The sequence below is a fragment of the Bombina bombina genome, chromosome 6, assembly GCF_027579735.1.
Source record: "Bombina bombina isolate aBomBom1 chromosome 6, aBomBom1.pri, whole genome shotgun sequence".
In the NCBI taxonomy this organism is placed as follows: Eukaryota; Metazoa; Chordata; class Amphibia; order Anura; family Bombinatoridae; genus Bombina; species Bombina bombina.
The window spans coordinates 703005223-703032969 of record NC_069504.1 but is presented as its reverse complement, the minus strand read 5'-3'; the positions used below and the strand labels follow the sequence as shown (position 1 = coordinate 703032969).

Genomic DNA, 27747 nt, shown 5'->3' with positions numbered 1-27747 from the left:
GATGGAAATCTAATATACATAGTCCGACTGGTACAATTACAATAATAGGGGAAGCATTGGAAAAGGGAATTTTTGCCTTAAGACACTTGCATATTAAAGGGGCAGTGTACTGTAAACTTTTCTTCCCCATAACGTGATTCCAATCCATTTTACTTGCTTGGGTGTATTAAATATTTTATAAATAGTTCCTTTACATTTTTGTCATTGAAATGGCTGCTTTTGTCTGTTGAAACTGCTACATACACTGTACTTTTCAATACTGCAGTAATGGGTAGAGAACAAGAGCTAGCAGAAGAAATCACATTCCCAGTGGGGTTGGAAGATCTAGATGCTAAAATGGATTTTGTGTTTAATGACAGAGCTAAGATGAGGAAGTCTGTGTGTATCGATAGTAATAAGTTCTGTTCTTTCTGCATGCTCAGCCCATTTGATTGGTCTGTGGTTTAAAAGGGCAAAACAGCTTTTTCATATACAAAAATACACATGAGTAGTTTTCCCATACATTTTATACTCTGCAGCTGGTATAGCAATTAATTAATTTACAATACACGGTCCCTTTTTGTTTTGCACCCCTGTTCCTCTTCATATTAGAGATATGTTGAACTAGTATTAGAAGCAGATCCTGCCCCCCCCCCCCCCCAGTGCAGAGGAAACCATAAACAAGTCATCCTGACCCATTAGATACTGTAAATGCTGTATATAACAAATTATTGTGGAAACCTTGTAGTTAGTTTCTTTTTTATTTCAGGGAAATGTTACATGATGCTCACTCTGAACTCCAAAAGAAGAGAGAATATATTGAAAATCTGGAGCCCAAACCTGACCTAAACAGTAATACACCTTTTATTAATGTTCTTTTGCTTTATTGCATATAGAATATAAAAACTCATTCTTACAATGCATGTGCATCTCACGCCATTGTTATAGTGTAATCAGCCAGTAATGACAAACAAATGAAGTAATAATGTTAATTATGCACAAGAATCATCCATTTACTAGAGATAAGAGTGACAAAAGTATAGTCTGATGTCCCTGATTAGGGACGAAAGTCCATCTAGGTGCGTCTTAGAGAGGTCACCCATTAGTCTCCCAACTAGCTGCTTTCTCAAGGTCCAAATTTTTGGATATTTTATAAATTGAGGAAGTGTACACAACATTTAGTAGTTTTTTTTTGGTTTTTTTTTTGTTTTTTTTTAAATTAATTAAAATATCTGTTACCCTTAGGATATAAGTACAATATTGTGGGGAAAAACAAAATCTTCACCCAAAAAGAATTAAATGTCAAATATCACAGAATGGGGTAGATTTATTAAAGGTTGAGCGGACATGATTTGCTGTAGCGAATCGTGTCCGCTCTACCTCGCTAAATGCAGACAGTATACATTGTCAGCATTTATCATTGAACAAACATTTCTAGTGAAATGCTTGTGTAATGTCGCCCCCTGCTCACTGGCGGCCAATCAGCCGCTAGCAGGGGTTGTCAATCATCCCAATTGGATCAGGATGATTTCAGTTCTCCACCTAAAAGGTCTTGTGACTGCTGCTTCTTAACTTTTATTTCAGGCGAGCCTGAAACGATGGGCGTAGAAAGCAGCATCCGCTGCTTAATAAATCTGCCCCAAAATTTAGTAGAAGAATGCAGAATAAATCACATTACTAATTAATAAGACAAATCTAGGGATGCACCGAAATGAAAATTCTGGACCGAAACCGAACATTCAGGATGCCCTTTGGCCGAAAACCGAAAATGACCTTTTTCCCCAAATGATTTTAAAATAGTTTTTTTTCTTTCTAAAATTGTATTAATAATATTAGACTTTTTTGTCTTTTGAAAACGCCTTTATTAGCATATGTCAAACAATATAACATTGCAAAAATGCAGATGTAGATAATACAATTATTTCAATATCTCATACAATAGTGTTCATTATATTCAAATCATCCATCCAGAAACAATAAAGAATATAACAGGCATACCTTATAAATCTTTTCCACTTTTATTATAGAACAGTCCATTCTTCATTTGATAAGTTATGGCGAGTTCTATGTCTCGCTTCTATATACATGATCCAGGGCTCCCAAAGGGCAATCATTTGATCCTTAGTGGATAACAAGTCTGCTGCTGAGCTAGACATTTTTATAGAAGTATTCCATTTTTTGTTCTATTAAATAGAAGCCTGGTGGTTCTGTTTTCCAAAACCTAGCTATAACTAACCTTACTGCTGTACATGCTAATGCAATTACCGGTAGTTTATTTTGTTTCAGTGTAAACCTCTCTTAATCTTAATTGCAAATAGTGGAACCAAGTATGCCTGTCTATTGGGTCTAGTTCATTATATTGCTGGTTTGTCATAATCTTTCCATTAACAAGGCAGTCCGCTATTCTGTATAGGCCTCTGTTTTCCCATTTACTTTGTACCGTTTTGTCAATAGATGTATTGAGATCTACCAGTGGTGCTACTGTTGACCTAACGTTTAATAAAGGGTATTTTAATGTTGTCTTGTCCCACATAAATAACGTGTGTGAAATAGCTATATAGGCCATTCCTAGATGAGGCCTATTTATATTAGGGGCCCATAGTAATTTTGTTATATCTTTAATTCCCATGATGTCTGCTTCTAGGTGTATCCACTGTATATTACTGGTTACATGGTGCCATAAATAAGTCTGCGCCATTCGTGCAGCATTATAATATGAGGTAAGATGTGGTATGCATAATCCACCTCCGGCCCTATGTCTGGTCTTCGCCTGCTTATTAATCCTAGATCTTTTATTGTTCCAGATAAAAGTAAGAATATCTTTCTGTAACTTTATTAAGTTCAATAAGTGGCACTGAAATAGGCAAAGACCGAAACAAATAGAGCAACTTTGGCATGATTGACATTTTGGACGCCACTATTCGTCCCATAAGGGATAGCTTAAATTTTGACCATTTGGTGTCTTATGCTCGAAAAGAGGGTCTTATAATTGTGTTGATAAAGGGAATGAAAATCAGTGGTGAGATTGATCCCCAAATATTTAATTGTGTTTATGGCCCACTTGATAGAAAAATAAGTTACAGCATTTTCTTAGTGTGTGCTGGTTTATTGATACTCGGTGCTCATACATTTGTCATCGTTATTTTATAGCCCAATAGAGTACTACAATTTTGTAGAATAGAATATGTGGGGGGGCAATGACGATACGGGCTTTGTCAGGGTCAGAATGACATCGTCCGCAAACAATGCCATCTTGTATTGAATCTCCGCCATCGAGATACCTGTTATGTCTGGGCATTCCCTGATTTTTGACAGCTAGAGGCTCAACACAAAGATATTATACTTTTTATTGAATTGAATTACTCTAAAATGAAAAACTACACGCCAATAAAATAAATAACCACAGTTTTATTGAAAGTAAGTCACCAAAATTAGACAGAAAATAACTTAATAAACCAATACAAATAAAAATCTGTTTCTGTTATTTAGGACTGAATAAAGAATTTATATTGTTGATATTAAATAGTGCTCCAGAAATGGGCCGGCTCCTATGCTAAGGCCCCTGCTTTTCAACAAAATATACCAAGAGAACGAGGAAAAATTAATAGAAGTAAATTAGAAAGTTGTTTAAAATCACTGCTCTATCTGAATTATGAAAGAACAATGTTGGGTTATATTTCCCTTTAAACAAATCTCTGTATAAGACTCTTCTAAGTTTGCTATTGATATTTGTTTGTTCAAAGCTCCTCTTTTACTGACAGCTCTCTGTATAAGGCTCATCAGTTACTAACATCTCTCTGTATAAGGCACATCTGTTACTAACATCTCTCTGTATAAGGCTCTTCAGTTACTAACATCTCTCTGTATAAGGCTCTTCAGTTACTAACATCTCTCTGTATAAAGCTCTCCTGTTACTAACATCTCTCTGTATAAGGCACATCTGTTACTAGCATCTCTCTGTATAAGGCACATCTGTTACTAACATCTCTCTGTATAAGGCTCTTCAGTTACTAACATCTCTCTGTATAAGGCACATCTGTTACTAACATCTCTCTGTATAAGGCTCTTCAGTTACTAACATCTCTCTGTATAAGGCACATCTGTTACTAACATCTCTCTGTATAAGGCTCTTCAGTTACTAACATCTCTCTGTATAAGGCTCTTCAGTTACTAACATCTCTCTGTATAAGGCTCTTCAGTTACTAACATCTCTCTGTATAAGGCTCTTCAGTTACTAACATCTCTCTGTATAAGGCTCTTCAGTTACTAACATCTCTCTGTATAAAGCTCTCCTGTTACTAACATCTCTCTGTATAAAGCTCTCATGTTACTAACATCTCTCTGTATAAGGCACATCTGCTACTAACATCTCTCTGTATAAGGCACATCTGTTACTAACATCTCTCTGTATAAGGCACATCTGTTACCAACATCTCTCTGTATAAGGCACATCTGTTACCAACATCTCTCTGTATAAGGCACATCTGTTACTAACATCTCTCTGTATAAGGCTCTTCAGTTACTAACATCTCTCTGTATAAGGCACATCTGTTACTAACATCTCTCTGTATAAGGCACATCTGTTACTAACATCTCTCTGTATTAGGCACATCTGTTACCAACATCTCTCTGTATAAGACTCTTCTGACTCTTCTGTTACTGGCATCTCTCTGTATAAGACTCTTCTGTTACTAATAGCTCTCTGTATAAGCTCTCTTGTTACTAGCACCTCTCTGTATAAAGCTCTCCTGTTACTAACATCTCTCTGTATAAAGCTCTTCAGTTATAACACCTCTCTGTATAAAGCTCTCCTGTTACTAACATCTCTCTGTATAAAGCTCTTCAGTTACTAACATCTCTCTGTATAAAGCTCTTCAGTTACTAACATCTCTCTGTATAAAGCTCTCCTGTTACTAACATCTCTCTGTATAAAGCTCTTCAGTTACTAACATCTCTCTGTATAAAGCTCTTCAGTTACTAACATCTCTCTGTATAAAGCTCTCCTGTTACTAACATCTCTCTGTATAAAGCTCTTCAGTTACTAACATCTCTCTGTATAAAGCTCTCCTGTTACTAACATCTCTCTGTATAAAGCTCTCCTGTTACTAACATCTCTCTGTATAAAGCTCTCCTGTTACTAACATCTCTCTGTATAAAGCTCTCCTGTTACTAACATCTCTCTGTATAAAGCTCTTCAGTTACTTAAATCTCTCTGTCTAAAGCTCTTCAGTTACTAACACCTCTCTGTATAAAGCTCTTCAGTTACTAACATCTCTCTGTATAAAGCTCTTCAGTTACTAACATCTCTCTGTATAAAGCTCTTCAGTTACTAACATCTCTCTGTATAAAGCTCTCCTGTTACTAACATCTCTCTGTATAAAGCTCTCCTGTTACTAACACCTCTCTGTATAAACCTCTGCTGTTACTGACATCTCTCTGTATAAAGCTCTTCAGTTACTAACAGCTCTCTGTATAAAGCTCTCCTGTTACTTTCATCTCTCTGTATAAAGCTCTCCTGTTACTAACAGCTCTCTGTATAAAACTCTCCTGTTACTAACAGCTCTCTGTATAAAACTCTCCTGTTACTAACATCTCTCTGTATAAAGCTCTCCTGTTACTAACAGCTCTCTGTATAAAGCTCTCCTGTTACTAACATCTTTCTGTATAAAGCTCTCCTGTTACTAGCACCTCCCTGTATAAAGCTCTTCAGTTACTAACATCTCTCTGTATAAAGCTCTCCTGTTACTTACATCTCTCTATATAAGGCTGTCCTGTTGCTAACATCTCTCTGTATAAGGCTCTCCTGTTGCTAACATCTCTCTGTATAAGGCTCTCCTGTTACTAACAGCTCTCTATATAAACCTCTGCTGTTACTGACATCTCTCTGTATAAGGCACTAAGGTGCCCTATAATAAAGTGATCTGTAATAAGCAGCAGTGCATTATACAGAGAGATGCCATTCACAGAAGGGCCTTATACAGAGAGCTGTAGTTTGCAGAAGTGTTTTATACGGAGAGCAACCAGTATCAGAAGAGCCTTATACAAAGTGCTGTCAGTAACAGATGTGCCTTATACAGAGAGATGTCAGCAACAGAAGAGCCTTATACAGAGAGATGTCAGTAACAGCAGAGGTTTATATAGAGAGCTGTTAGTAACAGGAGAGCCTTATACAGAGAGATATTAGTAACAGCTCTCTATATAAACCTCTGCTTTTACTGACATCTCTCTGTATAAGGCTCTTCTGTTACTGACATCTCTCTGTATAAGGCACATCTGTTACTGACAGCACTTTGTATAAGGCTCTTCTGATACTGGTTGCTCTCTGTATAAAACACTTCTGTAAACTACAGCTCTCTGTATAAGGCCCTTCTGTGAATGGCATCTCTCTGTATAATGCACTGCTGCTTATTACAGATCACTCTATTATAGGGCACCTTAGTGCCTTATACAGAGAGATGTCATTCACATAAGTGCCTTATACAGAGAGCTGTCATTCACCGTACACATAGCTGTAATTCACACAAGTTCCTTATACAGAGAGTAGCTAGTAACACAAGTGCCTTATATAGAGAGAAGCCAGTAACACAAGTGCCTTATATAGAGAGAAGCCAGTAACACAAGTGCCTTATACAGGGAGCAAACAGTAACAGAAGAGTCTTATACAACAAAGTGGTGTCAGTAACAGATGTGCCTTATACAGAGAGCTTTTAGTAAGGTTTCCACATATATATGTTATCCTGCCAATGGGACTTTGATTGAGGACTAGGCACGATGTGTACCTGCGGTTAGTGTGGAGGAAGAGTTGCTCCGGTTCAGCTTCCTTAGAGACAACGGAGGTTTGATTTACAGCTTTGTAGTGTGGGGAGGTAGAGGGGGGTTGCTGTTTTAGGCTGCTGTAAATCAAACCTCCGTTTTCTCCAGAGCTGAACCGGAGCAACTCTTCCTCCGCACTAAATCAACAGAATACCGGAGCCTTTCAGGAAGTGCACGCACTGCAGATTCTTCAGAAAGAAAACCGCTCTAGATAGGAAGGGAGGGAGGAGGCTGTGCTGTTCGTGTGTGTGTGGCATTGTGGGAAATGTAGTTTACTGACCTAATGGCCTAGAAATCATCTAGCTGCACCGGTCTAAATTTTAGATGTGAGTGGATGTGGTTAGTGGCGGCCAGCAAGTGTAAGTGTGGCACAGATATAGCATGCAATTTTCAGCCAGTTTGCCTCTTTCGGCCGAAATAAGATAGGCCTATTTTCGGATGAAAATTTCGATGGCCGAAATTTTGGTGCATCCCTACAAATGGCTAATTAGTAGAATTCAGCTATTGAGTATGAACCGGTGTTCTGTCGAGAACTCCAATTTGTCAAAAACTCCAATCTGAAGTCACTTCCGGTGACTCATTTATTTTAATATCTGTTTTGCCTCTGTCTGGGGGGCCACCGCAGACCCTTTGGCATACACCCCAAGTAAACCTTTGGGAATTAGGTTTACAAGGGGGGCTTTGTCCCCCTAGAACCCCCCAGGCAGAGGCAAAATAGATAGTGAAGATAGGCGATTACAGGGCCTATCTGATTGGTTGTGAATCCTGTCATTCACAGGACACGGACCAATCAGATATATGGAAATACCGGACGTGACGTCAGATTGGAGTTTTCAACAGATTGGAGTTCTCGACAGAACACCGGAAATTGCCATCAACAGGACCTTTGTTAAAACAATTCAATAGGATAATATTATTAAACCAAAGGCCTGATTAGCAGATGTAACACAATTGTCAATAAATCAAATATTCTAGTTGGCAAACTTTTATAATGGTTCACCATCCATTTTTGCAATTATCAGCCATTTCAATGTAGCTCAGTTATGTATAATCTTAGAACACTTTTTATAATAATTAAAATACTTAAGCAATATAGTTAACAGATCTTTAGTATCAACAGGTATATAAAATATACTTATAAGCAGGAAATTACAAATGACTTTAGTAAACATCTATGAGAATATTAAAGGGACACTGAACCCAAATTTTTTCTTTCATGATTCAGATAGAGCATGACATTTTAAGCAACTTTCTAATTTACTCCTATTATCAATTTTTCTTAATTCTCTTGCTATCTTTATTTTAAAAGCAGGAATGTAAATCTTAGCAGCCAGCCCATTTTAGGTTCAGCACCATGGATAGTGCTTGCTTATTGGAGGCTTACATTTACCCACCAATAAGCAAGCATAACTCAGGTTCTCAACCAAAAATGGGCAGGCTCCTATGCATCACATTCCTGCTTTTTAAATAAAGATAGCAAGAGAACGAAGAAAAAATGATAAAAGGAGTAAATTAGAGCATGCAATTTTAAGCAACTTTTTATCTGAATCATGAAAGAAAAATTTTGGGTTTAGTGTCCCTTTAACCAGTAAATACAACAGCAGCAATATGGCTAAACTTTAAATACAGTTTCTAAACTATCTTATAATTTTAAAATCAATTTATAAGTTATTTAATACAGGACCCCTTTATCTTCAACATTACATTTTCTCAATGCAAATATAATTATCTAGAAGACAATCCTCTATGAGATATTAAATTATAAATATAGAACACACTTTTACTCACAATAATACTTCATATTTCAATACAGCTATAAAGAAATGTTAACTATAGTGAGTATTACAATATTAAATTGCTGTTATATGTTCCTGGGTACAAAGTTTATATTCAGGAAACAGGCCTCTGTGTCTGTTGGGCCTTTTTATGAGTGTATTCTTCAGGCCAAAGGTTCATTTAGTCTACCTGACTGTGAAACTCTATGAGGCTAAAGACAAATCTCAAATTCCAGTTTTCTCCTGTTAAGTGTGGTCAGTCCACGGGTCATCATTACTTCTGGGATATTATCTCCTCCCCCACAGGAAGTGCAAGAGGATTCACCCAGCAGAGCTGCTATACAGCTCCTCCCCTCTACGTCACCCCCAGTCATTCTCTTGCACCCAACGAATAGATAGGATGTGTGAGAGGACTGTGGTGATTTTAATTAGTTTATTACCTTCAATCAAAAGTTTGTTATTTTATAATAGCACCGGAGTGTGTTATTCATTCTCTGGTAGAATTTGAAGAAGAATCTACCTGAGTTTTTTCTATGATTTTAGCCGGAGTAGTTAAGATCATATTGCTGTTTCTCGGCCATCTGAGGAGAGGTAAACTTCAGATCAGGGGACAGCGGGCAGATTAATCTGCAAAGAGGTATGTAGCAGTTTATTATTTTCTGACATGGAATTGATGAGAAAATCCTGCCATACCGTTATAATGTAAACTCAGCCTTAAATGCAGTAGAGGTAGCTGGTATCAGGCTGTCATGTATGTATATTTCACACTTCAGTATTCTGGGGAATGGTACTTCACTGGATTTATACTGTATGCATAGACTTAACCTAATTTGCAGGGACTTGCAATAGGTTTTAAATAACAATTAATTTATTGAGGTTAAACGTTTTTTTTGCTGGCATGTAAAATCGTTTATTTCTCTGAGGTACTGGGTGAAAAAATGTTTTGGGCACTATTTTTTCCACTTGGCAATAGTTTTGTTTAAATTAAAGCAGTTTACTGATCTCTCTCACTGTTATGTGTGAGGGGGAGGGGCCATTTTTGGCGCTTTTACTACGCATCAAAAAACTCAGTCAGAAGTTCATTTTCTTCCTGCATGATCCGGTTCATCTCTACAGAACTCAGGGATCTCCAAAGCTTGTTTTGAGGGAGGTAATCATTCACAGCAGAGCTGTGAAGATTGTAGTTGACTGTGATAAAAAACGTTTATTTGTGTATTTTTTCTGCTGTCAGGGTTAGTTATCCTTTGCTAATGGGAACAATCCTTTGTTAAAATTGTATATTTCTTACAAAGATTTGATGCTATAACTTATTTAATTTCATCTGTCATAATTTTTTCTGTGCTTCTTATAGGCACAGTTCTTTTTCATATTATTGTAAATTACTTGAAAAGCATTTCCATGTTGCTAGTTTATTGCTAGTGTGTTAAACATGTCTGATTCAGAGGAAGATACATGTGCTAATGCCAAAGTGGAGCCCAATAGAAAGACAAAGCCAAACCTAGGGCTAGACAGTCTAATTTTCGTTCCTTTCGTAATTTCAAAGCAGGAACAGCATCAACTTCCTCTGCACCAAAACAGGAAGGAGCTGTTGCTCGCTACAGACAAGGCTGGAAACCTAACCAGTCCTGGAACAAGGGCAAGCAGGCCAGGAAACCTGCTGCTGCCCCTAAGACAGCATGAATCGAGGGCCCCCGATCCGGGACCGGATCTAGTAGGGGGCAGACTTTCTCTCTTCGCCCAGGCTTGGGCAAGAGATGTTCAGGATCCCTGGGCGTTAGAGATCATATCTCAGGGATACCTTCTGGACTTCAAATCCTCTCCCCCAAGAGGGAGATTTCATCTGTCAAGGTTGTCAACAAACCAAATAAAGAAAGAAGCGTTCCTACACTGCGTACAAGATCTTTTATTACTGGGAGTGATCCATCCAGTTCCGCGGTCGGAACAAGGACAAGGGTTTTACTCAAATCTGTTTGTAGTTCCCAAAAAAAAGGGAACTTTCAGGCCTATCTTGGATTTAAAGATCCTAAACAAATTCCTAAGAGTTCCATCGTTAAAGATGGAAACTATTCGAACAATTTTGCCCATGATCCAAGAGGGTCAGTACATGACCACAGTGGATTTAAAGGATGCTTACCTTCACATACCGATTCACAGAAATCATTACCGGTATCTAAGGTTTGCCTTTCTAGACAGGCATTACCAGTTTGTAGCTCTTCCATTCGGATTGGCTACGGCTCCAAGAATCTTCACAAAGGTTCTGGGTACTCTTCTGGCGGTGCTAAGACCGCGAGGAATTTCGGTAGCTCCGTACCTAGACGACATTCTGATACAAGCTTCAAGCTTTCAAACTGCCAAGTCTCATACAGAGTTAGTACTGGCATTTCTAAGGTCGCATGGATGGAAGGTGAACGAAAAGAAGAGTTCTCTCTTTCCACTCACAAGAGTTCCCTTCTTGGGGACTCTGATAGATTCTGTAGAAATGAAGATTTACCTGACAGAAGACAGGTTAACAAAGCTTCAAAATGCATGCCGTGTCCTTCATTCCATTCAACACCCGTCAGTAGCTCAATGCATGGAGGTGATCGGCTTAATGGTAGCGGCAATGGACATAGTACCTTTTGCACGCCTACATCTCAGACCGCTGCAATTGTGCATGCTAAGTTAGTGGAATGGGGATTACTCAGATTTGTCCCCCACTCTGAATCTGAATCAAGAGACCAGAAATTCTCTTCTATGGTGGCTTTATCGGCCACGCCTGTCCAGGGGGATGCCATTCAGCAGGCCAGACTGGACAATTGTAACAACAGACGCCAGCCTACTAGGTTGGGGCGCTGTCTGGAATTCTCTGAAGGCTCAGGGACTATGGAATCAGGAGGAGAGTCTCCTTCCAATAAACATTCTGGAATTGAGAGCAGTTCTCAATGCCCTTCTGGCTTGGCCCCAGTTAACAACTCGGGGGTTCATCAGGTTTCAGTCGGACAACATCACGACTGTAGCTTACATCAACCATCAGGGAGGGACAAGAAGCTCCCTAGCAATGATGGAAGTATCAAAGATAATTCGCTGGGCAGAGTCTCACTCTTGCCACCTGTCAGCAATCCACATCCCGGGAGTGGAGAACTGGGAGGCGGATTTCTTAAGTCGTCAGACTTTTCATCCGGGGGAGTGGGAACTTCATCCGGAGGTCTTTGCCCAGATACTTCGACGTTGGGGCAAACCAGAGATAGATCTCATGGCGTCTCGTCAGAACGCCAAGCTTCCTCGATACGGGTCCAGATCCAGGGATCCAGGAGCGGTTCTGATAGATGCTTTGACAGCACCTTGGACCTTCGGGATGGCTTATGTGTTTCCACCCTTCCCGATGCTTCCTCGATTGATTGCCAGAATCAAACAGGAGAGAGCATCAGTGATTCTAATAGCACCTGCATGGCCACGCAGGACTTGGTATGCAGATCTAGTGGACATGTCATCCTGTCCGCCTTGGTCTCTACCTCTGAAACAGGACCTTCTGATCCAGGGTCCATTCAAACATCAAAATCTAACTTTTCTGAAGCTGACTGCTTGGAAATTGAACGCTTGATTTTATCAAAACGTGGGTTTTCTGAGCCAGTTATTGATACCTTAATACAGGCTAGGAAGCCTGTTACCAGAAGGATTTACCATAAAATATGGCGTAAATACTTATATTGGTGCGAATCCAAGAGTTACTCATGGAGTAAGGTTAGGATTCCAAGGATATTGTCTTTTCTACAAGAAGGTTTAGAAAAGGGGTTATCCGCTAGTTCTTTAAAGGGACAGATTTCAGCTCTGTCCATTCTTTTACACAAACGTCTGTCAGAAGTTCCGGACGTTCAAGCTTTTTGTCAGGCTTTAGCTAGGATCAAGCCTGTGTTTAAAACTGTTGCTCCGCCATGGAGTTTGAACTTAGTTCTTAATGTTTTACAGGGTGTTCCGTTTGAACCCCTTCATTCCATTGATATCAAGTTGTTATCTTGGAAAGTTCTGTTTTTAATGGCTATTTCCTCGGCTCGAAGAGTTTCTGAGTTATCTGCCTTACATTGTGATTCTCCTTATCTGATTTTTCATTCAGACAAGGTAGTTCTGCGTACTAAACCTGGGTTCCTACCTAAGGTGGTCACTAACAGGAATATCAATCAAGAGATTGTTGTTCCATCTTTGTGTCCTAATCCTTCCTCGAAGAAGGAACGTCTGCTACACAATCTAGATGTAGTCCGTGCCCTGAAATTTTATCTACAGGCAACTAAGGATTTTCGTCAAACGTCTTCCCTGTTTGTCGTTTATTCTGGTCAGAGGAGAGGTCAAAAAGCTTCGGCTACCTCTCTCTTTTTGGCTTCGTAGCATAATACGATTAGCCTATGAGACTGCTGGACAGCAGCCTCCTGAAAGAATTACAGCTCATTCTACTAGAGCTGTGGCTTCCACTTGGGCCTTTAAGAATGAGGCCTCTGTTGAACAGATTTGCAAGGCTGCAACTTGGTCTTCTCTTCATACTTTTTCCAAATTTTACAAATTTGACACTTTTGCTTCTTCGGAGGCTGTTTTTGGGAGAAAGGTTCTTCAGGCAGTGGTTCCCTCCGTATAAAGAGCCTGCCTGTCCCTCCCGTCATCCGTGTACTTTTGCTTTGGTATTGGTATCCCAGAAGTAATGATGACCCGTGGACTGACCACACTTAACAGGAGAAAACAAAATTTATGCTTACCTGATAAATTCATTTCTCCTGTAGTGTGGTCAGTCCACGGCCCTCCCTGTTTTTTATGGCAGGCTAAAAAAATTTTTGGATTATACTCCAGTCACCACTACACCCTTGGGCTTCTCCTTTCTCGTTGGTCCTTTGGTCGAATGACTGGAGGTGACGTAGAGGGGAGGAGCTGTATAGCAGCTCTGCTGGGTGAATCCTCTTGCACTTCCTGTGGGGGAGGAGATAATATCCCAGAAGTAATGATGACCCGTGGACTGACCACACTACAGGAGAAATGAATTTATCAGGTAAGCATAAATTTTGTTTTCATACAGGAGAGTGTATCCACAGTATAGAAAGAAAAAACAAACGGGCAGCACAAACGCCCTTTAAAACTTTCTTTCCTAAGATATGGAGAGTCCACGACATCATCAATTACTAGTGGGGAATATCACTCCTGGCCAGCAGGAGGCGGCAAAGAGCACCACAGCAAAGCTGTTAAGTATCACTTACCTACCCATAATCCCCAGTCATTCTCTTTGCCTTTGTCAATGGAGGAGGTGAAGTTTTGGTGTCGGAAGAAAATTAGATTTCTTTTCGCTACAAGTAAGATTTTTGGGTATAGCTGTAGTCTACGTCAATCTCTGCAGTAGAGTAGTGGTGGCTTTAAAGCAGTTAGGAACTTGTGAGGTGGGCCTTGCTTCATTTTCCTAACACATTGCTGCCCTAGTATAGAAAGCCAGAGTAGGTTTACTCTGTTCTTTCATTTTTTTTTTTATTGGTACGACGCCTTGTTTGATTCACTTCAGGTTGAGACTCCTTTGGAGGAGATCCAAGACAGGATTAAGGCTCTCAAGCTAGCCAATTCCTTTATTTCTGATGCTAAAAATGCAAGTTATTAAACTGGGAACCAAGATATCTGGCTTCGCTGTGCTAGCTTGCAGGGCGTTATGGCTGAAATTTTGGTCAGCGGATGTTACTTCTAAGTCCAAGCTTCTGGCCCTTCCTTACAAGGGTAAGACCTTGTTTGGACCTGGTCTGGCAGAAATCATTTCTGACAATACTGGTGGAAAAGGGTCTTTTCTACCACAAGACAAGAAGAATAGACCGAAAGGACGTCTCTTTCTCTCCCTCTTCCAAACAGGAACAGTCCAAGTCTTCTTGCAAACCCAATCAGTCTTGGAACAAGAGGAAGCAATCTAAGAAACCCGCATCTGAGTCTAAATCCGCATGAAGGGTTTGCCCCCGATCCGGGATTGGATCAAGTTGGGGGGGGGGGGGCAGACTTTCTTTGTTTTATCAAGCATGGATATGAGACGTCCCAGATCCCTGGGCTGTGGACATAGTATCTCAGGGTTACAAAATAGAATTCAAAACCTTTCTTCCCAGAAGCAGGTTCCACCTCTCAAGGTTATATGCAGACCAGATAAAAAGAGGCGTTCTTGAATTGCGTTCGGGACCTTTCTTCCCTGGGAGTGATAGTTCCAGTTCCTGTAGGGGAACAGGGTCTAGGATTCTATTCCAATCTGTTTGTGGTTCCCAGAAAAGAGGGAACTTTTTTCATCCATATTCTAGACCTAAAGTATCTCAACAAGTTTGTCAGGGTACCGTCCTTCAAAATGGAAACCATTTGTTCCATTCTTCCAAGAGGGTCAGTTCATGACAACCATAGAGTTGAAGGATGCGTATCTTCATATTCCCATCCACAAGAATCATCACAAGTTTCTGAGATTCGCATTTCTAGACAAACACTTTCAGTTTGTGGCTCTTCCGTTTGACCTTGCCACAGCTCCCAGAATTTTCTCAAAGGTTCTGGGGGCTCTCTTGGCAGTGATCAAGTCTCGGGGAATTGTTGTGGCGTCCTACCTGAACGACATATTGGTTCAAGCGCCATCTTTTCAACAAGCAAACTCATACAGAGATCTTGTTGTTGTCTTTTTTACGTTCCCACGGATGGAAAGTGAATCTGGAAAAGAGCTCCCTTGTTCCAGCTACAAGGGTAGTTTTTTTTTAGGGACCATAATAGATCCCCGATCTATGAAAATTTTTCTGACAGATGTCAGAAAATCCAAAATTCTTGCCTCTCTACAGTCTACTGTTCGGCCATCAGTGGCTCGATGTATGGAGGTAATTGGTCTGATGGTCTCTTCCATGGACATCATTCCCTTTGCTCAATTCCATTTGAGAGCTCTGCAGTTATGCATGCTCAGACAATTGAACGGGGACCATTCGGATCTGTCTCAGAGGATAGATCTAAATCAGTGGTCAAGAGACTCTCTCTCCCGTTGTGACTTTCTCAGGAGCATCTGTCTCAGGGCACATGCTTCCGGAGACCTTCCTGGGTGATTGTAACCACGGACGCGAGCCTGCTGGTCTGGGGAGCAGTCTGGGACTCGTTAAAGGTGCAGGGACTATGGACTTGGGAGGAGTCTGCTCTCCCCATAAAAATCTTGGAGTTGAGAGTGATCTAAAATGCTCTTGATGGCTTGGCCTCAGTTGTCCTTAGCCCAGTTTATCAGGTTTCAGTTGTTCAATATCACCTCAGTGGCTAACATCAACCACCAGGGAGGAGCTCGGAGTTCCTTAGCCATGAAGGAGGTGGCTCAGATTGTTCAGTGGGCGGAAGCTCACAATTGCTGTCTTTCTGCCATCCACATTCCAGGTGTGGACAACTGGGAAGTGGACTTCCTGAGCAGACAGACATTTCATCCCGGGGAGTGGGCACTCCATCCAGAGGTGTTCTCCAGGTTAACCTTCAAATGGGGATGCCGGAGTTGGATCTGATGGCGTCTCGGCAGAACGTTAAGCTTCCAAGGTACGGTTCAAGGGCAAGAGATCCACAGGCCGCCCTGATAGATGCTCTGGCGGTTCCTTGGGATTTCAGTCTGGCATATCCGTTTCCTCCATTTGATACAAGCAAAGATTTGTGGAAGGAGAGCAAACCGGAGAGAGCATCAGTAATTCTAAAAGCTGCTGCGTGGCCTCGCAGGATCTGGTATGCAGACCTAGTGAGGATGTCATCTCTTCCACCTTGGAGGTTGCCTCTGAGGGAGTACATTCTACCTCCATAGTCCATTTCTTCATCCAAATCTCGTTGCTCCTTCTTGGAGCTTTAAAGGGCCAGTAAACCTAGTGCAGAATTATATAACATTAGCTTAGCACAGGTTTCTAAAGTGAAGGGTAAAATAAATATCTTTCAAAGAAAACAGAACGCCACTCCTGGCTCTACTGAGCGGGTCTGTTTTCTTCTCCTAAGCGCATCTGGGCACGCTGTCTAATCACAGCAGGCCCGATTGCGATATTAAACTCAAGGTAAATCGCGACCAGAGCGGGAGCGAGCTACATTGAGTTTAATAGTGCGATGTGACTAGACAGCGTGCCCGCGATGCGATTTGGAGAAGAAACCAGACCCGCTCAGTAGAGCCAGGAGCGGCGTTCTGTTTTTTTTTAAAGATATCTATTTTACACTTCACTTTAGAAACCTGGTGCTAAGCTAATGTTATATAATTCTGCACTATTTGCAGAATTATATTACATCATTTGCTAGGTTTACTGGCCCTTTAACCTTGTTCTTAAAGTTTTGCAGAAGGCTCCATTTGAGCCATTGCATTCCATAGATATTAAGTTGTTATCTTGGAAGGTTTTGTTTCTTATTGCTATCTCTTCTGCTCAGAGAGTTTTGGAACTCTCGGCTTTGCAGTGTGATTCGCCTTACCTTATTTTTCATGCTGATAAGGCGTTTTTTTGTACTAATTTGGGATTTCTCCCTAAAGTGGTTTCAGATGGAAATATTAATTGGTGTTCCTTCTCTACGTCCTAATCATTCTTCTCATAAGGAACGTTTGTTGCACAACTTGTATGTTGTGCGTGCTTATAAATTCTACCTACACGCGACTAAGGATTTTCACCAGTCCTTTGCCCTGTTTGTTTGTTTGTTTCTCTGGAAAGCGTAAAGGTCAGAAAGCTACTGCTACTTCCCTTTCTCTCTGTTTGAGAAGTATAATTCATTTTGCTTATGAGACTGCTGGTCAGCAGCCTCCTGAGAGAATTACGTCTCATTCCACGAGGGCGGTCTCCTTGGGCTTTCAAAAATTAAGCTTCTGTGGAACAGATTTGCAAGGCTGCAACTTGGTCCTCTCTGCATACTTTTTCCAAATTTGTTACTTTTGCCTTGGGCCTCTTTTGGGAGAAAGGTTCTTCAAGCGGTGGTGCCCTCTGTTTAGGTCTGCCTGTCTTGTTCTCCCTCACTAGTCATCTGTGTCCTCTAGCTTGGGTATTAGTTTCTACTAGTTATGGACTCTCCATATCTTAGAAAAGAAAACAAAATTTATGCTTACCTGATAAATGTATTTTTTTGTCCACGACCCCACCCTTAAATTTAAGACGGTTATTTTTTTTTTACTAAAGCTCAGGCACCTCTACACCTTTTTTATGTTGTTCCCTTTTTTTCCATTTTCCTTTCGGTCGAATGACTGGGGATTATGGGTAGGGGAGTGACACTTGACAGCTTTGCTGTGGTGCTCTTTGCCGCCTCCTGCTCTCCAGGAGTGATATTCCCCACTGGTAATTGATGACGTCGTGCACTCTCCATATCCGGAAATAAATTTCTCAGGTAAGCATAAATTTTGTTTTTGTCTCTGATCTAGCTCCTCCCTCCTTTGCTAATCATCGAGTGAAAACATTTTAAGGTGTGAGCAACATCTCTCATTGTTCTATTTTTCCATACAATTTCCAATTTATGTTATTTCTCCAGGGATATATTTGGAAGCTATTTTAATGCCTGGTAGTTAAAGGGACAGTCTACACCAGAATTTTTATTGTTTTAAAAGATAGATAATCCCTTTATTACCCATTCCCCAGTTTTGCATAACCAACACAGTTATATTAATATACTTTTTACCTCTGTGATTATCTTGTATCTAAGCCTCTGCAAACTGCCCCTTTGTTTCAGTTCCTTTGACAGACTTGCAGTTCCTGCTCCCAGATAACTTCACGTGCATGAGCACAGTGTTATCTATATGAAAAACATGAACTAACACCCTCTAGTGGTGAAAAACTGTTAAAATGCATTCTGAAAAGAGGTGGCCTTCAAGGTCTAAGAAATTAGCATATGAACCTCCTAGGTTAAGCTTTCAACTAAGAATACCAAGAGAACAAAGCAAATTTGGTGATAAAAATAAATTGGAAAATTGTTTAAAATTACATGCTCTATCTGAATCATGAAAGTTTATTTTGGACTAGACTGTCCCTTTAAAGGGACAAGAAACCCCAACATTTTCTTTCATGATTTGGAAAGAAAACAATTTTAAACAACTTTCCAATTTACTTCTATTATCAACTTTGCTTCATCCTCTAGTTATCCTTTGCTGAAGGAACATCATTGCTCTACTGGCATCTTGCTGAACACATTAGTTAGCCAATCACAAGAGACAAATGTGTGCAGGCACCAATCAGCAGCTAGCTCCCACTAGTGTAAGATATGTGCGTATTCTTTTTTTTTAACAAGGGATAAAAGTGAACGAAGCACATTTTTGAAAATAGAAGTGAATTTAAAATGACATGCTCTAATCTGTTTCATGCAAGTTTAATGTAGACTTTCCTATCCCTTTAAAAAATTATCATTAATATTGGCAGCGATTATGTTATATTAATAGTTGTTAATCAGGAAATTTTAATGGTGGTATTTGAATGTTGTATTTTGCCATACTTACACTTACGTGGATGTATACGTATATGATATAAATATAACCATATAAGTGGAGATCAGTGGTAAATTATTCATTATATATTTGAGGTTTAGTGACACCTGATATTTGAGTGTATAAAAATGTATTTCTTATATTAGTCTGAGTATAATTAATTTCCCATAGGTATGTATTAGTCATTTCATAATCTCTAGCCTTTATGCAGTATCATGCTTATACATTTGTACATCAGATATATGTAATAAACGTAATTTTATTAGAAACACAATTCATCAACCATCTTATATTCAGCATTTTGGCTCAGCAATCATTATAAAAATACTGTTATTATACATACAAGTAATTTCATAATTAATATCATGTACTGGAAATCGGATGTTTATCCTAGACATATATATTGGAATATTCATACAGTACTGATGTATATTAACTACATGAATATTATATACACACATTATTTCATGTAACATCGGTTCCCCTTATTATATTACAAGTTAAGAATTGTTTCTCTGCAAAATTCAGAATAGTCAGTCTGGATATTTGTATACCGAGTCTGACCCTACAAAGTTCATTGACATAAGTTCCCAAGACCCATGTCGTCAGCCATCCAGGGAGCCTTCCTGAGATCTCTTTCATAGAACTTACCCCATTCATCTGATTAATTTCCTTTATTTGAGTTAGATTTATAACTCGGCAAACCTAGTCTAGGTTAAGCCTTTTGACATATCCAGTTTGGCTAAAATATATTGTGGCAATCTTTTGGTGTGGGTAAGGCAGTAGATATGCATCTTTACAATTTGAGCAAATGTATGACCTTTTGTTGTCTTTGGTTTCCTGGCCTGTTTATGTCTATTTTAACAGCAGAAGGTTGTGTCATGAGTGTATTTCTGGCTTTCAATAAGTGGGCTTATGAGCTTGCATTAGTCGCTTTTATATCCAAAGGTGAATTTCATAATAAATTAATCATTTTGACGTATCATTTTCCTCACAATTTATCGAACAGTCGCACTGGGTAAATAGTTCTGCCAAGAGTGAGTATCATTCTTTTAGTTTAGGTCTTTTTTGTGGTTGAATCTAAGCCAGAGAGCCAACACTCTTTAGCTGTAGGATTTCACCATCCAAATTAATCCAGTTGTTTTTGTTCGGAATTGGAGCACCATTCCACCAAGAATTGCAATAAGACTCTTAGACCTCCTTTTATCTCGGGAGAGATGTGTTTTCTTTGGGACCTGAAGTGTTCGAGTTTAGCTTGTAAGTTCAAAAGAAAATTATTGGGTAGGGGGATATGTACAGTTTGGAAGAAGTATCGGATACGAGGCAAAATATTCATTTTAACAACATGGATCCTACCAATCCATGTAAAGGGCTTAAAGGGACACTGTACTCAATTTTTTTCTTTTGTAATTCAGAAAGAGCATGCAATTTTAAGCAACTTTCTAATTTACTCCTATTATCATTCTCTTGCTATCATTATTTGAAAAAGAAGGCATCTAAGCTTTTTTTTGGTTTCAGTACTCTGGACAGCACTTTTTTATTGGTGGATGGATTTATCCACCAATCAGCAAGGACAACCCAGATACCAAGAGAATGAAGAAAATTTGATAAAAGGAGTAAATTAGAAAGTTACTTAAAATTTCATGCTCAATCTGAATCTCGAAAGAAACATTTTGGGTACAGTGTCCCTTTAATATTCCAACTAGATAAATCTTTTTACAATATTTTGCATTTGTTGGCATAAAACATGTCTTGAGGATTGTGTAAAAAAAACAGCAAACAGCTTATTTCTTGCACAATTAGCACTTAGAATTTCTTGCTGTAGAGCCTAATTGACTCCACCCTGTGTGATAAAAGTGGAAAAAATTTAAACGTAGGGAGTCAGATTTTATCTTGCTCCGAACTGCCAGAATGAAACTTGTTTTAAACAAATTAAACCAATTATGGAATTTTCTTAACATTATGCTAAATAAGCATCCTGTACAGACCAAAGATTCCTTGTAGGGCTGTCAAAGGAAGTAATGGACACTGCACAGGTGACGTTTAAAAAAAAAAAAAACTTCAGGTAGCTCCGAGGATGCTATGCACTGATTTGCCAAGTTTGCAGCCCTATATGCATCCAAGAGGTGAATCCTGTCATAATGCATAACCTCAGTCCATATACTCCTTATCTGTTGCAATATAGTGACAATATTGCATGCTGAGTTGTGGCATTTTAGCACTGATTCTGCCTAAAAAATGGCAGACTGATTGTAGGCTTCTGAACTTTTTTTATCATGCGGTACTGCAAAGTCCTTCATAGTAAAATGTATTTTCATACTTTTCCATGTATTATTAGCTCCCAAATATTCCAGACTGTTTGCGGGATCCCTTTAATGAGACCCCAATAAAGATCTCACCATAAATGTGTTAGTTTATATTTTAATTGAAAAACATTTGTATTATATTTATGTATGTAAAGAATCTGTTTTCATTTATGTTGATTTCTTCACCCATGTTTCTGTGCCAAGAAAGGGTCTCAAATGTGCATTGAAAGTGCCAACCCTCAAATACTTAGTAAAACAGGATTTATAGTAATCTCCGCGTTCTCTGCTGCTGCTTCTGTATCTTTTATGGTGGTAACCAGAAAACCATTTGCTTTCCCTGTTATATTTTAGTCACCAGAGATACTCATGGCTGCTGCATAGTAATATTCTACATCTATAAAATCCTGAAGTATAGCTGGGTCTCTCCTTCAACAAGATTGCATACCCTCACTAAATGTGTTTTAACCTCACATAAGATATTTAATGGGTAAGCTTTTGAATTAATAGGAACATGAAACCCAAAATGTGTTCTTTCATGGTTTAGATAGAGCATATTTATTTCATACAGGTGGCATGTACATACCTCAGTCTTTGCCTCCGCTGCAGGTGGTTGTAGAATGAAGATGTGCATTTGTTCTTCAGAGAGAGGGGTTTTCAGTATATGTTGAGTACTGGTTCCTCTCAGTACAGTGCTTGTCAGATGGATGTATTTGTGTTATGGTTTATGATACAATGGTTTTGCCTCATGGGAAATCCTTCATAGGCCCTCTGTAATCGGTAGCAGGGACATGTCTTCTGCCTTCTTTTTATATATCTACATTATACTCCTATTTAAAAAAAAAAAAAAAAAAAAAAAAAAATTCTTTGGGGTTGTGGATTTATTTTCTCAGTGAAAAAAGATGGTGTTTAATAATTTTATTCTTAATTTTTTAACGCCCTCCCTTTTTGTTATTACTCGTGGACTGCCACAGCTTGGATATTAGTTCCCATGAGTAATAGATTGTGGACTTTCACCACCAGTTTGATAGAAAGCATAATGTATGCATGGTGGTGAGAGTTATTACTTGTGGACTGTCACAGCTTGGATATTAGTTCCCATGAGTAATAGATTGTGGACTCTCGCCACCAGTTTGAAAGAAAACATAATGTATGCATGGTGGTGAGAGTCCATAAGCCCCCCACTATTTTTTCTTTTTTTTTTCCCTTTAGGTTGATTTTTTTTTTTTTAGTACATCTGTTTAGACTAAGGTATGTGTGAGGTGGGATGAGTTTTATAGAGCTCTTGGGGTTTGGGAAACTTTGCCTCATCCTAGTGGTAGAGAAGAGTAATTCCCATGAGTAATGGATTATGGACTCTCACCACCATGAAAGAAATGAATTTATCCAGTAAACATAAATTGTTTTTAAACAATGTTTAAATTTACTTCTATTATCTAATTTACATTATCTTATTCTTTGTTGAAAAGGTAGGTAGGCTCAGGAGCTGGGAGCTAGCTGCTGATTGGTGACTGCACATATATGCCACTTGTCATTGGCTTACAAATGTGTTGAGCTAGCGCTCAGTAGTGCATTGCTACTCCTTTAATAAAGGATGAAATTGAAGCAAAATTGATAACAGAAGTAAATGGAAACGTTGTGGAAAAATCTATGCTGTATCTGAATCACAAAAGTTTGGGCTTCATGTCTCTTTTAAGGAGATGTTTGTTGTTCATAAAACGACCTCTGATCAGATGCATTTTCCCTACAACCCCTTCAGGAACCTGTATACACAAAGCATTTTTGTTTGTTGTTGTTTGTTCTTTTAATAAACATTTTAAAGTCAGTATTAAAGTTTTCCTTTGTGTTTATTTCTCTTGACAATATTGTTTGTTTTGAGTATTTAAACCTTTCTTTTCCCTATTGTGAATGTAACATTTAATGTAAGGAAAAGAGTACAAGAGAGCGAAATTAAACGCTCAAATGTTGATTTTCTTTGATTTAAACTATGAACAGCAACATTAGAACATTACATAATGTTCTTAAAAATCAAACATCACATTAAAAATCGTAAAGTACAACACTCGTTTGCAACAATGACCATCGAAAAGCAAACTTGCAGCATGTGACTCAATTCATTGTTGAAAACTAGTGGTCTGCTACATTCAACCAGAGGAGTCTGTGTATGTTGCATAAGAGTAAAGATGAGTGCGACAACCCCTAGTGAAGTACTGATTACCGACTTATTGTGAAGGACCTTGGTGTAGAGAATAAGTTGCATTTATCATTGTTGTATGCTTTCATTTGTAACAGTAACTAACAGAGTGCCATTGGTGGCTAGTAAGGTTTTTATCAGTCTATAGAATTCAGATATTTAAAAAAAAAAAAAAACCTTAGGTTCCAATGTCTCCCTATTGTGGTGTGTTCATCAGTCACTCATATTTAAAGTGATTGTAAAGTTTAACCCCTTAATGACCACAGCACTTTTCCATTTTCTGTCCGTTTGGGACCAAGGCTATTTTTACATTTTTGCGGTCTTTGTGTTTAGCTGTAATTTCCCTCTTACTCATTTACTGTACCCACACATATTATATACCGTTTTTTTCGCCATTAAATGGACTTTCTAAAGATACCATTATTTTCATCATATCTTATAATTTACTATAAAAAAATTATAAAATATGAGGAAAAAATGGAAAAAAACACACTTTTTCTAACTTTGACCCCCAAAATCTGTTACACATCTACAACCACCAAAAATCACCCATGCTAAATAGTTTCTAAATTTTGTCCAGAGTTTATAAATACCCAATGTTTACATGTTCTTTGCTTTTTTTGCAAGTTATAGGGCCATAAATATAAGTAGCACTTTGCTATTTCCAAACCACTTTTTTTCAAAATTAGCGCTAGTTACATTGGAACACTGATATCTTTCAGGAATCCCTGAATATCCCTTGACATGTGTATATATATATTTTTTTAGAAGACATCCCAAAGTATTGATCTAGGCCCATTTTGGTATATTTCATGCCACCATTTCACCGCCAAATGCGATCAAATAAAAAAAAAAAGTAAAATTTTTCCAAATTTTAGGTTTCTCACTGAAATCATTAACAAACATTTTGTGCAATTATGGCACAAATGGTTGTAAATGCTTCTCTGGGATCCCCTTTGTTCAGAAATAGCAGACATATATCGCTTTGGCGTTGTTTTTAAGTAATTAGAAGTCCGCTAAATGCTGCTGCACACCACAAGTGTATTATGCTCAGCAGTGCAGGGGTTAATTAGGGAACTTGTAGGGAGCTTGTAGGGTTAATTTTAGCTTTAGTGTAGTGTAGTAGACAACCCCAAGTATTGATCTAGGCCCATTTTGGTATATTTCAGGCCACCATTTCACCGCCAAATACGATTAAATTAAAAAAAATAGTCAACTTTTTCACAAACTTTAGGTTTCTCACTGAAATTATTTAGAAACAACTTGTGCAATTATGGTACAAATGGTTGTAAATGATTCTCTGGGATCCCCTTTGTTCAGAAATAGCAGACATATATGGCTTTGGTGTTGCTTTTTGGTAATTAAAAGGCCGCTAAATGCCACTGCGCACAAAACGTGAATTATGCCCAGCAGTGAAGGGGTTAATTAGGTAGCTTGTAGGGAGCTTGCAGGGTTAATTTTAGCTTTAGTGTAGAGATCAGCTTCCCACCTGACACATCAGACCCCCTGATCCCTCCCATAGAGCTCTCTTCCCTCCCCCACCCCACAATTGTCCCCGCCATCTTAAGTACTGGCAGAAAGTCTGCCAGTACTAAAATAAAAGGTTTTTTTTTTTACTTTTTTTTTTTTTTAAGCATATTTACATATGCTGCTATGTAGGATCCCCCCTTAGCCCCCAACCTCTCTTATCCCCCCCAAAACACCTATCTACCCCCCCCCCCCCCCACTGCCTTATTGGGGGCCATCTTGGGTACTGGCAGCTGTCTGCCAGTACCCAGTTTGCATATAAAAATGTTTTTTTTTTTAATTTATTTTAGTTTTTTCTGTAGTGTAGCTCCCCCCCCCCCCCCAGATCAATCCCCCACCCCCTCCCAGATCCCTTCCATTACGTTTTTTTATTATTATTTTGTATTATTTGTACAAAAATATTTTCAAGTTTCTGTAATGTAAGCGGTTCCCACCCGCTCCCTCCCCGTGCACGCGCCCTCCCGCCGCCCCCTGTGCACGCGCGCTGTGCGCGCCCCCGGCGATCCCGCCCCCGATCCCGCCCCCCTCTCTGACTAAGAAGCCATCGATGGCCGCCCACCCACCTCCCATTTACGCTCCCACCCACCAACGAATGCGGCCATCGATGTCCGGTGCAGAGAGGGCCACAGAGTGTCTCTCTCTGCACCGGAGGGGCAAAAATTGTTATTGCAGGATGCCTCGATATCGAGGCATCCTGCAATAACCGGAAAGCAGCTGGAAGTGATCAGGATCGCTTCCAGCTGCTTTCCAAACCGAGGACGTGCAGGGTACGTTCTCGGGCATTAACTGCCTTTTTTTCTGAGGACGTACCCTGCACGTCCTCGGTCGTTAAGGGGTTAATGATTTAAAGCCCAGTATTTTTTTAAAAAAATCCTTTTTTAAAAACATGAACACTTTAAGTCATTAGACTTTACAAAAATGCTTCTTTTTTTAAAATACCGCCAATCCTCTGCCCACGTCTCCTTCTGTATTAAGCCTATTGATGACGTATCCGGCTTCCTCCAATTGTTGCGTGCCCCAAAAGCTGGACGCCAAAGGGGACACACAACTGTTAGAGGGAGCCGGATTCGTCATCGATATGCTCAATACTGAAAGAGATGCGGGCTGAGGATCGGCAGCCTGTTTACAGTAATCGAATAGTAAGAAACTTTATAATGACGCTTCTTTTTTTTTAAAATAAATTACTTAAAGTGCCCACATTTTTAAGAGTCTTTTTAAATACTGGGCTTTAAATAATTATACTTTTACAATCACTTTAATTGTAAAAAAAAAAAAGTAAAAAATGATATATGTATAATATTGATTTATACAATATTTACTACTTCATAGTGTCCCGGAAGGTGGATGAGTTACAGCAAATCTTGCGTCAGAAGGATGAGGACATGCGAGCAATGGAGGAGAGGTACAAGCGATATGTGGAGAAGGCACGAACAGTAAGTGGTTAATGCAGTCGTCCTGACTTATTTACTAAACAAAGTTGCTGATGAGTATGTTGTCTGACAGTGTACATACGGCTTGTATCATGATGCCGTTTTTATCTAATCAGTGTTAGCAAACAAGCTAGAGTATATAATTATGAATGTCATTCACTGCTCATTTAAAGGGACATTATTAAAGTCCTTTTTATATGTACTTAGCTAATATAAGCATTTAAGCACTGCTTTGCAGAAGATTTACATACAAAGTAAATATGTTAATCATTTACAATTGTTAATAAAAATGACATACATAATTTACCTTTGTTTTCACATTTGAAATAGATAGCTTTACCTGTTGTATCACCAGAGACACTAAACATTAAGTACTGGCTATGGAAAAGAAGGTTTAGAAGAAATCATGCTTCCAGTGTAAGGGGGCAGATGTATTTATTTCTCTCAAATGTATTGGTCTCACTGTGTATCCAATGAGACATAAAATGAGGATATTTTGTATATAGAGAGCTATGATGAGTTATGTACCCCTCACAAGCTTAGCCTATTTTGATTGGGTTGTGGTTTCATTTAGAAGAAACAGCTATATAAACCTAAAGGAGCAATTTTGTTCTTACATTTTATTCTCCACAGCTTGTTTAACAAGTCATTGGAAACATAGTATGGGGAAAACACATTTTACAGAACACCCTTTAACAAAGGCCAGTTAGAAACAATATTAAACAAACATCATATTGCAAGGTCACAGTTATCAAGCAGGATGTACTCGAGTCTTTCTGTAGCAGTGAAAAAAATATCACAATTTTGACTTAAAGGGCCACTGTAAGTAAATATTTCTTTCATGTAATTAGCAAGAGTCCATGAGCTAGTGACGTATGGGATATACATTCCTACCAGGAGGGGCAAAGTTTCCCAAACCTCAAAATGCCTATAAATACACCCCTCACCACACCCACAATTCAGTTTTACAAACTTTGCCTCCTATGGAGGTGGTGAAGTAAGTTTGTGCTAGATTCTACGTTGATATGCGCTCCGCAGCAAGTTGGAGCCCGGTTTTCCTCTCAGCGTGCAGTGAATGTCAGAGGGATGTGAGGAGAGTATTGCCTATTTGAATGCAGTGATCTCCTTCTACGGGGTCTATTTCATAGGTTCTCTGTTATCGGTCGTAGAGATTCATCTCTTACCTCCCTTTTCAGATCGACGATATACTCTTATTTATATACCATTACCTCTGCTGATTTTCGTTTCAGTACTGGTTTGGCTTTCTACAAACATGTAGATGAGTGTCCTGGGGTAAGTAAATCTTTTTTTCTGTGACACTCTAAGC

At 39.1% G+C, this 27747-nt stretch overlaps 1 protein-coding gene across 2 annotated transcripts in view; it reads left to right on the top strand.

The window, feature by feature from the left end:
• HOOK2 (hook microtubule tethering protein 2) overlaps positions 1-27747 on the top strand; it is a 113038-nt gene that overhangs the window by 54638 nt on the left and 30653 nt on the right. For both annotated transcript variants that reach the window (XM_053717844.1, XM_053717843.1), the window contains exons 18-19: positions 749-831; positions 26320-26423. In XM_053717844.1, coding sequence (XP_053573819.1) covers positions 749-831; positions 26320-26423 — 187 coding nt within the window. The remainder of the gene's footprint in view (positions 1-748; positions 832-26319; positions 26424-27747) is intronic.